The sequence below is a fragment of the Lagenorhynchus albirostris genome, chromosome 14 (assembly GCF_949774975.1).
Source record: "Lagenorhynchus albirostris chromosome 14, mLagAlb1.1, whole genome shotgun sequence".
NCBI lineage: Eukaryota > Metazoa > Chordata > Mammalia > Artiodactyla > Delphinidae > Lagenorhynchus > Lagenorhynchus albirostris.
In genome coordinates this window covers 62,839,496-62,852,845 of record NC_083108.1, presented here as the reverse complement: position 1 = coordinate 62,852,845, position 13,350 = coordinate 62,839,496, and the positions used below count along the sequence as shown (strand labels likewise).

Genomic DNA, 13,350 nt, shown 5'->3' with positions numbered 1-13,350 from the left:
TGAAGTGTGCTGAGGAGGACCTGATGGGAGAAGGTTCCGGTTCTGGCCGCAGCAATGTTCCCACCAGTTTGCCCACTTTGCATTGTGCCCCTCCAGGGAGAGGCAGCTCACTATCTCCAGGCAGCCTTTCCATTTTTATTTTATTTATTTTTATTTTTATTATTATTTTTTAGCCTTTCCATTTTTAGACAGCTCTGTCACTAAGTTCTGATGATATTTTAAGTGAAATGCCTCCTCCTGCCATCTGTTGTCCTGCTTTACCTTTTGCCTTGAAAATCACATCTCTGTCAGATGACAAATTTTCCAGTCATGTTTCCTTCAAATTCTGTACCATGTCTCATCTAGCATGAATCTGTAGATGTGTAATATTTACACAGAAATGAATAAAAGAAATGCAAAAACACTAATGAAATAATATCGTGGTGAAGTTAAAACCTAGCCGCTTTTATAATTTATTTTCTGTGGGAATGAATGAAGTTAGCCATAACTAAAATTTTATATGCTGAGATACACGGATAGGCAGGAAAACAGGAGGAGCTCAACCAGGACAGGCCCCTTCCTAGCACAACTTCCTACAGTCTTACACACTTATTTATACTCTTAACCTTAATTGAAGAGTGAAGCAAATAGACTGAGGGTTGAGTTTAGTAGCAAATGTGTTCTAGGCCTGTGTTTCCAAAAGTTTTATGGTTGATTTTTGTCGAGAAGGAGGGGGACAAGAAGGGAGGTAAAAGAACAGTGACGTTTTGAGTTGTTGCTAGGCCAGAGAGGAGGGAGTGCCTGGTGCTGGCCCCCACCCTCCCCCAGCCCTTTCCAACAACCCCAGAGGGCGTCTGTTGATGGTGGACAGCTTGGAGACCAGGACTCATCCACACCACCTGCGTCAGGTCTCCGCTAGCGCATCACTGCGCATATCAGGCAGGCGTGGTGCCTGCTGTCCCACAGGACCTAAGAAGGAGTTCACGACTTTCTGATTCCTTCTGTTGAGGTGTACCAAGTTTTCATCAGGTCCTCATTTCCCTCCCGAGCCTCATGATATAATAATGGACCCTTTGGCTTCGTTTTGTTTTCAGTGCTTTGCTAAGTGTGACCAGCTATTTTGGTGTGTTACCTTAACCTTTCCAAACAGATATATAGTACAAGACCTCATGGAAACAGATCTCTACAAGCTCTTGAAGACGCAACACCTCAGCAACGACCATATCTGCTATTTTCTTTACCAGATCCTCAGAGGGTTAAAATATATCCATTCAGCTAACGTGCTGCACCGTGACCTCAAACCTTCCAACCTGCTGCTCAACACCACCTGCGATCTCAAGGTCAGCTTGGTTATTTACTCTTAGGGTGATATCTGTTGAAAAACTCATGTTACTGGGGCATGTTTATATTTATTGTTATTCAGATTTTAAATTACACCAGAAATACATGAAAACATTTATGGCAAAAAAAAAGGCAAGTAAAGGGTGCTAGTTCTATTTTTCTTCTCCATCCCATTGCTCCTCCTTCTCCAGAGGTAACCACTGTAACAAATTGGTGTATTTTCATCCAAAGTTTTTTCTATGCTCTTACATACACATGTACTTTTTAACTTATATATGTAAATAGGATTATGTGTACATTAAAAGATCTATTTCATTGGTCACCTTTTTCTTCGATAAATTTTATACAGTAAACAGAAAACAGCAGAAAAGTTGACCTTAATGATTTCGATTCCTAAATAATGCATTCCCAATAAATAGGAAAACCCTAGATCCTTTATAGTCCTTAGAGTTCTCTTAAAAATGGACAGCATTGGGCTTCCCTGGTGGCGCAGTGGTTGAGAGTCCACCTGCCAATACAGGGGACACGGATTCGTGCCCCAGTCCGGGAAGATCCCACATGCCGCAGAGTGGCTAGGCCCGTGAGCCATGGCCGCTGAGCCTGCACGTCCGGAGCCTGTGCTCCGCAATGGGAGAGGCCACAACAGTGGGAGGCCCTCGTACTGCAAAAAAAAAAAAAAAAAAAAAAAGGCAGCATTTATATATATTTCTATTTTAATACGTGGCAGAGCTAAATAAGGAGGGAGGTCTACAGCTGTCTCCGGTATGATGAAGGGAGTGTGGATTCAGTCTAGTAAAAATGCATGTGAATTTAAGACCTAGATGAATGAAATGACATCCCATGTTCATGGATTGGAAGGCTTAATATTGTTAAGATGGCAGTACTTCCCAGTTTGATCTACAGGTTTGATGCAGTCCGTATCAGAGTCCCAGGTGGCTTTTTTTGCAGAAATGGGCAGGCTGATCCTGAAATGCATATAGAAATTCAAGAGACCCAGAATAGCCAAAACAATCTTATGAAAGAGCAAAGTTAGAGGACTCACACTTCCTGATTTTAAAACTTATTACAAAACTATAGTAATCAAGACATTGTGATACTGGCTAGGAGTAGGCATATAGCTCACTGGAGTAGAATTGAGTCAATAAATAAACCCATATGTTTTTGTTTTTTCATTCATTCATTCATTTATTTTCGGCTGCATTTGGTCTTTTTTTTTTCCCCGATATGCGGGCCTCTCACCATTGTGGCCTCTCCCGTTGCGGAGCACAGGCTCCGGGCACGCAGGCTTAGCAGCCATGGCTCACGGGCCCAGCCGCTCCACGGCATGTGGGATCTTCCCGGACCGGGGCACGAACCCATGTCCCCTGCATCGGCAGGCGGACTCTCAACCACTGTGCCACGAGGGAAGCCCTGCGTTTGGTCTTTGTTGCTGCGTACAGGCTTTCTGTAGTTGTGGCAAGTGGGAGCTACTCTTCATTGCGGTGCACAGGCTTCTCATTGCAGTGGCTTGTCTTGTTGCAGAGCACAGGCTCTAGGTGCACGGGCTTCAGTAGTTGTGGCATGCGTGCTCCGTAGTTGTGGCTTGCGGGCTCTAGAGCACAGGCTGAGTAGTTGTAGCACACAGGCTTAGTTGCTTCGCAGCATGTGGGATCTTCCCAGACCAGGGCTCAAACTCGTGTCCCCTGCATTGGCAGGCGGATTCTTAACCACTGCGCCACCAGGGAAGCCCCAACCCTTATGTTTATGATCAACTGATTTTTGACAAGAGTGCCAGGATCATTCACTGGGGAAAGAATAGTCTTCACCAAATGGTGCTGGGACAATTGGATAACCACATGCAAAACAAAATGAGTTTGGGCCCCTCCCTGCCTGTACTATGTACAAAAATTAACTCAAAATGGATTAGAGATCTAAGTTTAAAGGCTGAAACTAGAATGCACTTAAAAAACACAGGAGTAGGGGCTTCCCTGGTAGCGCAGTGGTTGGGGGTCCGCCTGCCGATGCAGGGGATGTGGGTTCGTTCCCCACGGCGGGAGAGGCCACAGCGGTGAGAGGCCCGCGTACCGCAAAAAAAAACACAAAAAACACAGGAGTAAATTCTTGCAAACTTGTGTTAGGCAGACTTCTTAGACATGACACCAAAAACACAAGCAAGAACATTTTTTTTTTATAGTGGATTTCAGGGAGTTCCCTGGTTGCCTAGTGGTTAGGACTCAGTGCTTTCACTGCTGTGGCCTGAGTTCAATCCCTGGTCGGGAACTGAGATCCTGTAAGCTGCGTGGCGTGGCGTGGCATAGCCAAAAAAAAAATATTTCATCAAGGTGAGAAGCATGCACTACAAAGTAAATCATCAAGAGAGTGAAAAGACAACCCCCAGAATGAGAGAAAATATTTGTAAATCATATATGTGATAAGAGATTTATATCTAGAATATATGAAAAACTCTTACAGCTTAACAACTAAAAGATAAATGGCATAATTTAAAAGTGGGCAAAGAATCTGAAAAGACCAAGGATCTAACAAAGGTATACAAACAACCAATAAGTACATGAAAAGATGCTTGACATCATTAGTCAGTGGGGAAATGCAAATCAAAACCACAGTGAGATACCACTTCACACACACTACGATGATATAATCAGATGGTAAGTGTCAGCAAGAATTCGGCCCCAGGTGTATACCTGAGTGGAATGAAAACATGCATCTGCACACAGACAGATATAGAAATATTCATAGTGGCGTAATAGCCCAAAGGAGGAAATAATTCAGATGTCCAAATGACAATGGATAAATAGAATGTGGTGGATCCATACAGTGTAATAAAAAGGAATGAAGTACTGATATGTGCTACAATATGGATGCATCTTTTTTTTAATGGATTTTAATGAGTTATTTATGTTTTATTTTTGGCTGCATTGGGTCTTCATTGCTGCATGTGGGCTTTCTCTAGTTGCGGCTAGTGGGGGCTACTCTTTGTTGCAGTGCGCGGGCTTCTCATTGTGGTGGCTTCTCTTGTTGTGGAGCATGCATGGGCTCTAGGCACACAGGCTTCAGTAGTTGTGGCACATGGGTTTAGTCGTTGTGGCTCGTGGGCTCTAGAGCGCAGGCTCAGTAGTTGTGGCACACGGGCTTAGTAGCTCCACGGCATGTGGGATCTTCCCGGACCAAGGCTCGAACCCATTTCCCCTGCATTGGCAGGTGGATTCTTAACAACTGCGCCAACAGGGAAGCCCAATGTGGATGCATCTTGCAGACATTATTAAGTATGTGAGGGAAAGAAACCAGTCATAAAAGATCACGTATTGTAGAATAGATGTGTCTGTAGAGATGGAAGGTAGATGAGCAGTTGCTGTGGACTGGTGGGATTGGAGAGGCATTGGGAGAGACTGCTGATGGGCACAAGGTTTCTTTTTGAGGTTATAAAAATGTTCTAAACTTGGATAGTGGTAATGGTCATATAGCTCTGTGATATAATATCAAAAACCATTGAACTGCACACTTTAAACGGGAGAATTGTGTAGTATGTGAATTATATCTCAATAAATTTGTTCGAAAAGTACATATAGATGAATAGCAGTGATCATTTTGTGGACCTCACTTCCACAGACGTTCCTGTGGGAAGCTGTGTAAGGTATACCTGGCAAGGGAGGTGAGTGTCTGCCCCTGCAGTCTGAAAACTGATAGGTCAGGGGTCTGATAAGCAATAGATGATTGCAGTACTGTCTGCTGTAACGCACACAAAGGAGAGAGGTGAGTTGGTTCTGGCCAAGCTGTGAGGCATCAGGAAGGAGGATTGTCATGCTGTCCCTCTCAGCATGTCAGGCTTGCAGTGGGCGAGTGGCTGTGTTGGGCGCAGGCAGAAGGAACAACAGAAATATAGTAAGAATAAGAAGTAAGGGACGAGTGTACCAACACTGAGGCCTGCGCTGTGTGGCTGCAGCTTTGGTGATCACTGAAGTGTTGATCATGAAGAGCCTTCTGGAACTATCTAAAAAGGCAGTGGGGGGCTTCCCTGGTGGTGCAGTGGTTGAGACTCTGCCTGCCAATGCAGGCGACATGGGTTCGTGCCCTGGTCCGGGAAGATCCCACATGCCGCGGAGCAGCTGGGCCCGTGAGCCATGGCCACTGAGCCTGCGCGTCCGGAGCCTGTGCTTCGCAACGGGAGAGGCCACAACAGTGAGAGGCCCGAATACCGCAAAAAAATAAAATAAAATAAAATAAAAAGGCAGTGGGTCCTGTCATCAGGCAGTCATCTTATCCGCTGTCGTTGGGTGTTTAAAGCAGGATGGCAGATGTCCTGTGAGACGTTGTGGAGGACAGCTTCCTGCATCAGATATGACTCGGTTGGACTCTGTCACCTCTTAGGATCCTTCTGAGCTAAATTCATGTACTTCCTACATAGGGTGTAGCCAGATCCCTGTGCATGGATCTGTGCAAATGAGAGCCAGGTTGGCACACAAGGAATGGCCGTACTTTGTCGGCTCTTAGTGATTTTTTTGAAAAATTACAGTGAAGAGCGGCCAGGCAGCCCAGCTTTGTGAAGGCTCTCGGCGCGCCGCGGCCCCCAGGCACCCGGCACGCGCCCGCCCCACCACCACTATGCCCAAGAGGAAGGTCACCTCCGCTGAGGGGGCGGCGAAGGAGGAGCCCAAGAGATCGGCGAGGTTGTCAGCTAAACCGGCTCCTGCAAAAGTGGAAACGAAGCCAAAAAAGGCGGCAAAGGAAAGGATAAATCTTCTGACAAAAAAGTGCAAACTAAAGGGAAAAGGGGAGTGAAGGGAAAACAGCCTGAAGTGGCTAACCAAGAGACTAAAGAAGACTTACCTGCAGAAAATGGAGAAACTAAAAATGAGGAGAGCCCAGCTTCTGATGAAGCAGGAGAGAAAGAAGCCAAGTCTGATTAATATCACACACCTTGTCCTATCAGTGGTCCGTTTCCCTTCTTGTACAATCCAGAGGAATATTTTTATCAACTATTTTGTAAATGCAAGTTTTTTAGTAGCTCTAGAAACATTTTTAAAAAGGAAGGAATCCCACCTCATCCCATTTTTTAAGTGTAAATGCTTTTTTTTCAGAGGTGAAATCATTTGCTGATTGTTTATTTTTTGGTACAACCAGAAAATAGTGGGATATTAAATATAGGAGGCTTTGATTGTCTTGGGTGTCAGCTTAACATTCCACAGATGGAGGGTAGCTTTTATATCCTATAATACAAAGCATACTAAATGGCAGTTTGGAGTCAGTTGTCCATTTAATGTCTTAAACACTTTAAATTACTTCTATTCCCACATTGTTTTTGGTAGAATTGTTTCCTAAAGCAAACCACTCACCCCTTGATCGTGGCTCTCCTGGGCAGAATTTTGTGCACTCTGTAACATCTTTGGTCATGGTAGTCCAGTTCTTTTAGTAACTGTTAATGTGCTGTGACGATTGACAATTTGAGTATGTAGTGTATATGATATTAAATTGTGAATTAGTGGGACTTACGATGTAACAGCATATCAATATTTGAAGATATTGGTACTTGATATCCTTTGAAGGAAAATTTGCCCCCAAATTTTAAGCTGGAAAGTCACTGGAATAACTGTTCAGAAAAGAATCACAACTACATGATTTTTTAGGTTTTTGGTACATATGTTGAGAATTGTGTACAAATTGAAATGTCTGTGTACTGATCCTCAAAACAGCCAATAAAATCTCAATTATGAAAGAATTTCTTGAAGCACATGAAAAAAAATTACAGTGAATATTTTTATGTCTCCTAGTGCTTTTTTTTTCTTTCTGTTTCTTATCACAGTCCTTTTATGGCAGATTGCTTTTGTTTGTTTTTGGAGAGCCATTGTTAATATTTTAAGTATGTAATATTTCTGGGAAAAGATGACTTTTACTTTGACTTGAAAATGCTCGTCCTTAAGAAGAAGCACAGAACTAGACTACTTTGTCTGTTGTCTCTTCACTGTTTGTGGACTTGTCTTTACCTCGGGCCATTTTATTCACTGCTCACCAAAATGGACACCCACACTGATATATATGTCTTGTTGGCCGTCTGCACAATCCAGGCATTGTTTTCAAAACGCAATTTTAACACACACTCAGAAACACAATAGGATGTTTTAGATATTTACAGCAGTGAAATTCACCCACATTTCAAAATGTCCATGTGGGGTGTACATCATCCACATGGGCATGAATATTCAGGAGAGACTCTTATTCCAGAGATGAGTGTGGTATGTCACCGAGTCACCAATTTGCCGTGGGAGCGTGTCCAACAGCCAGGGCACATGCACGTGGGAGGGTGGAGCTCTGGACTCACCGAATGCCCATCACATCCTCAGACCTTGCGGTGACCGTGATGCTGTCCCACGAGCCCTGTACCTAGAAAGTTTGTGACCAGTGGCCTTACTGACTTGTTATTTGGTCCTTTTTGAATTTTCAAGTAGGTAATGATGTCACATTTTCCATTAGCTTCTGTGTTACTAAGTATTTTCTAGTCTTGAGCCCTCAGGATATCAACTCTTCTCAGTGTCTTAGACCTTTAGTTTTTGGCTCTATAAACATGCTTTGTACTTGTTACCTGAAGCCCAGAGACCCAGCAGACACCAGCCTCTCAGGGCCCCCCTGAGACCCTCTCCTTGTAGGCTTCCTCTTTATTTCTGAGGGCCGCAGAAAAGCAAGGGCTGTAGACCCTATTTCGAGATTCTGCTCACATATTTTTAATGAAACTGCCGGGGGAGTGTGGTCTCCAGCAGTCCGTGTCCTCGCCGTTTGCGTACTGAGCCCCCAGCAGCCCCAGGAGGAGTTCCAGGCTGCTAGGCTCACAGCACATGTGGTTCTGGGTGTGCATGGGAAGGAGGACTTTGAAAGATACAAAATGAAATGTCTTTGGGGCTGGCTTTTGTTTTATGAGAATTTGAATTTGCTCAACCCAAAAAGTAGCCAAGTAGGAGTGATAGGTCATTTTATATTTCTTGTACTGTATCCTGGTTGTCTACCTTCCTTCTTATGGAATTGTAATGAATTTTATTACTTTTTTATTTTGAAGCCTTGACAGTTTTTTGGTTAATGCTGTATTAGCTTTCAGTGTTGTAGTGTTAAAGGAACTTTAAAGAATCCCATGAGCTTTCCATTGATGACCATGAGTGGAGTTGTGAAATCTTTCTCTTTTTTTTAATATTTATTTATTTGGCTGCGCCGGGTCTTAGTTGCAGCACACGAGATCTTTGTCGTGTGCAGGATCTTTAGTTGCAGCATGTGGGATCTAGTTCCTGGACCAGGGATCGAACCCAGGCCCCCTGCATTGGGAGCGTGGAGTCTTAGGCACTGGACCACCAGGGAATTCCTGAGTTGTGCAATCTTGTAGAGGTCTAAACCCTACATCACCCTCTTTATTTTTTAAATTATAATCAAAAATTTTGAGAACCTGCTGGTTCTGTGCCTTATACTAGGAGTGGAGGATACAAGTAATGAAACACGATCCTCCTTATGCTAGCTCACTATTCTGAAAATTGGTAACTAAAGGGAAAAAAGGATTAAACATTTTCCCTGTCTTTCCAGTGAGATCTGGGCATCAGGGTAAGAAAATAGCCCCAGTTGATGAATGATGGCTCTTCCTTAAAATAAATGCCAGCTAATAAATGCACAAGGAATAATAAAATTAGAGAAGTCGCCATTTTGCAGCCTCCAGTGACGTAATTGATTTGTGCCATATAATCCCTGGACCCTCTGCTCAGACTCCAGTCCCCTGGGTGGGCTGCCACCGCCTCCCCATGTGGACTCCCTGTTCACCTCACACCTAGACCGTGTCCCGATCTGAAGCCCTCTCTCAAGCCCACCAGGCTGCTGCGGTTCCTCCCAGCCCACAGTGACCCTCAGGCCACAGGACCCCTTCTGATGGCTTCCAGACAGGAGGAACGACTGCCGCTTTAGTTCTTGTTTAAAGAAGGAGCTGTACTGCAGCGTTCCGCATGGAGAAGGAATGCTGCTAATTCTAAAACTTGGGCTTCCCTGGTGGCACAGTGGTTGAGAGTCCGCCTGCTGATGCAGGGGACATGAGTTCGTGCCCCGGTCTGGGAAGATCCCACATGCCGCGGAGCGGCTGGGCCCGTGAGCCGTGGCCACTGAGCCTGCGCATCTGGAGCCTGTGCTCCGCAACGGGAGAGGCCACCACAGTGAGAGGCCCGTGTACTGCAAAAAATAAAATAACTCTAAAACTTTTTCTTCTTCATCTTGCCACTCTGAACAATGCAGTTTTTTTAACATTATTAAGTATTAATGTAAGATTTTACATTAATGGTAATGCTGTACCCTGGTTTTTACTTTTAAGAGATAATCAGTAGTTCAGATACTGTGAGAAGTGGTTAGTACTAGAGTCTCTTGCCAGTTAATCCACCTGAGTTGCTATGCTTCCTATAAACATTTGAAATAAGGCATTTATTCACCTGATGTTGAGAGCCCACTCCACTTAGGGATAAAAAGTTAGTTGAGTATTGCCTTTTTCTAGGGACTTATATTCCAGCTGTGGGGATGGGCATATATCCAGCTAACTGTCATGGATTGTGGGTATGTGCTTACATATAATACATGTCAAACAAAGTATTACCAGAGTTCAGAAAAGTGAGCTGTTCGTGGGATTGGTGTTGGTTCCTGGGAAACCTCTCACAAGAGGTCACTTTCATGCTGGTATTTAGGGTCAGGCAATGGTGAGCATCAGGTCCTCAACTGAGAGGGCGTCACGGAGTCAGGAAGGGCATGGAACTGTTGGTAGGAGCAGATGTGGCACAGAGATAGATGGTGGTGGGAGACACCCGAGCAGACAGTGTGTGGAGGGTCTTTGCTTAAAGAATTTGGGCTTTATTTACTAGGCAGAGGGGATTGGTTAAAAGATTTTTGAGCCAGAAAGGTGATTTGTGTTTCAGAAATAACACTCAGGCAGGAATTTCAAGGAGGAATCAGATTGCAGTCAGGTAAAGTGAGTCTCCCTAATTCCAGACAGACTAAGGCCCTTTCAGTTGAGATGTTGGAGGGGCAGCCAGTTGAAGAGCCACTTGGGGAGGTTTCAGCTGCGGGGCCACCCTTCCCTCACACACCCCCAGGCAGTTGCTCTGGTTTCCCAAGGTCTTCCTGTGGCTGGCATCTCTTCAGTGTTCCAGTGTCACTGCACGTGGGTCCTCCTCAGAGAGGGCTGCTCCGTCTTAATACGCACGCTGTCCGGCACCACTATGTTAGCTGTGTCTTGCTCTATAACAATCACCTCAAAATGTAGTGGCCTTCCAAAGAAGAAGAAATTGAGGATAAAAAGACCAAGTGAAGGCAGAACACAGAGGGTTTTTTGGGCGGTGAAACTATTTCTGTATGACAGTGTACTGGTGGATACATGTCATTACACACTTGTCAAAACTCATAGAATGTACAACACCACGAGTGAACCTGAAGGTAAACTGTGGACTTCAGGTGATAATGATGTGTCAGTGTAGGTTCCTCGACTGTAACAGATGTCCCGCTCTGGTGCAGGATGTTGATAGTAGGGGAGGCTCTGCCTGGCGGGGGAGGCAGGTGTACATGGGGAACTCTTTGTACTTTCTGCTGAATTCTGCTGTGAACCCAAAATGGCCCTAGAAAAAGAAAATCTGTTATTAAAAAAAAAATGTAGTGGGCTTAAACAACAAGAATCATGTTTGAGTGCATAGTTTCTGCAGGTGAGGAGTTCAGTCAGGGTGCAGTGGTGGGCAGTGACTGGTCTCTGCTCCAGCCTCTGGGCCTCAGCTAGAAGATATGTGGGTGGAGCCTCAAGTCATCTCCCACAGGGCCTGGCAGTTGATGCCAAGGAACGGCCACGTGTAGCCCACGTGGCCTGGTGTCCTCACAACGTGGGCAGAGGGTTCCAAGTACCCCAGTGGAGAGAGCCAGGTAGAAGCCACATTGCATTTTATGATTTTGCCTCGGAAGTCTCACAGCATCACTTCCACTATATTCTGTTGGTTTAGGCAGTTACAAAGGTTTGGTCAGATTCAAGAGAAGGGAAGATAGATCCTGCCCTCTTTTTTTTTTTTTTTTTTTTTTTTTGCGGTATACAGGCCTCTCACTGTTGTGGCCTCTCCCGTTGCGGAGCACAGGCTTCGGATACGCAGGCTCAGCGGCCATGGCTCCCAGGCCCAGCCGCTCAGCGGCATGTGGGATCTTCCCGGACTGGGGCACGAACCCATGTCCCCTGCATCGGCAGGCGGACTCTCAACCACTGTGCCACCAGGGAAGCCCGATCCTGCCCTCTTGATAAAAATTCAGCCAAAGATCTTGAAACAGGAGCGTGGGTAAGGGTTGTATTGATGATCCTCTTTAGAAAAATCCAGTCTGCCACAGCTGTGTTTAAAGTTACTCACACCACTTATCCTGTCTTTGTGTTTAAGAATCTCATAAAGCCTCCCAAAGTGCGGCTTCTGTTACTTTGTCCACGCTCCCAGAGGTGTGTGGAGACGTCAGCCTCGGTACTTGGCCTCACTGAGCTGGGAATTTCCTATATGCTGTTTTTCTTTTAATCTGGGATTTGTTTTGTGGTTCCACTGACCCACAAAAAGCTGTGGATGAGGTCTGGACCCATCCACGCTGTGTGGGGCTGAGTGTAGTAGAGGGCAGTGAAAGATCTGGGAATCCTGGTCAGGGACTTGCGGTGCATTTACTCTGCTGCTGAGATGCAGTATTTCTTCTCTGAGCACATGACTCAGAATATGGCTTCAAGTGTCCATTTACATGCAGAAGGCAGACCAAGTGCTGAGCTTTGATTGAACTTGAATCAGAGGATGAGGTGTTAGCCCTGAAAAAAGAGAAACTGTGGGCTGTATTGAAAGTTGAAGCCACAGGGAATTGACGTGAATTGGTTGTAGTCCAGCGTGGCAAATGGTGACTTCTGGATGGCTTAGAGGACCCACCTTTGCATGCAAGGAGAAATCGCTCCTCTCTTGCTTCCTGAGCTGGAATCACGCCTGCAGGGCTTGTACTGCTAGTGAACTGAGTATTCCTGCAGTTTGTTTCATGGGACTTGGTAGAATAGGCTCTAAGGAAACAAATAGGGTGCAGGTATGTCGAAAGCCTCAAGATCAGTCAAGCTGAGGTTAGAGCTTACCACGGTCCCCCTGTAAAACTTATGGCCCTCCATCAGCCCGATCCTCTGACAGGCCCGGGACTGTCGAGGGTGCGACGGCATCAGCAGGCTGGCCGGCTCGAGAGGTGAGGCTGGTGCTGGGGGGCACGGGGTGGTGATGAAGGCCAAGAGGGGACTGTCAGCTGCAAGAGGGTCCAGACAGCCTCACCATGCAGCTCTGTTAGGGTGCGCTTAGAGCGTAGCCTGTGGAAGAGCAACTGGGGAAGCAAATGTGGCATTGGCTCCTTTTGAAGATGCAGTGACAGTATGTCAAAAGACAGAAACTGGGCAACACAGATACGTCACTTCTCTTGAATGCTGCGGTCGAAGCAAGCAGCAGGGCCTGTGAGGTCAGAGGTGCCACATGGGGATGCCAGTGTCCAAGGCTAGAGGGAGACACTGGTGAAGTGGATGGGAGCATTCAGAATCTTTCTGAATTGTCGAGAACTTCAACTATGGGATATCTGAGCAGAGGTTGATGTCCATTTACGTCTCATGAGTATCTCTGAGGTGTGTTCCTTCCTCCTTATCCTATTTTTATGGCCTGAGCTCAGACCCTTTTCACTTCTTAGGTGAATTAAAGCAATAAGCCTCCAAAGTGATCTCTGTCTTCCAGGCTGCCTTCTGCTAGACTCTGGCCTGTCTTTGTTAACATCTCTCTCTCTTTCTCGGGTTAGTTCCCCAGGAGCTAGGAATTAAAATATCCTGCAATTGTACGAGATTAAATATGTTATAGTTACTTTCCTTATACATTGGAGCTGGAGTAGCACCAAAGCATTGAATGGTGAAAGGCCAGCAAGTACTTTTGTGAGTCAGGAGAAATTAGAAGCTGGGTGTTTGTTTTTTTAAAAAAGATTCATCTTCAATATGTGAAATATCTTTTAAAGGTTTGGGAG

General features: G+C 45.4%; 1 protein-coding gene and 1 pseudogene across 4 annotated transcripts in view; both read left to right on the top strand.

The window, feature by feature from the left end:
- MAPK1 (mitogen-activated protein kinase 1) overlaps positions 1 to 13,350 on the top strand; it is a 96,757-nt gene that overhangs the window by 54,263 nt on the left and 29,144 nt on the right. For all 4 annotated transcript variants that reach the window (XM_060170785.1, XM_060170786.1, XM_060170782.1 and 1 more), the window contains one exon: positions 1,130 to 1,319. In XM_060170785.1, coding sequence (XP_060026768.1) covers positions 1,130 to 1,319 — 190 coding nt within the window. The remainder of the gene's footprint in view (positions 1 to 1,129; positions 1,320 to 13,350) is intronic.
- Positions 1,182 to 6,999, top strand: LOC132532363 (non-histone chromosomal protein HMG-14-like; annotated as a pseudogene).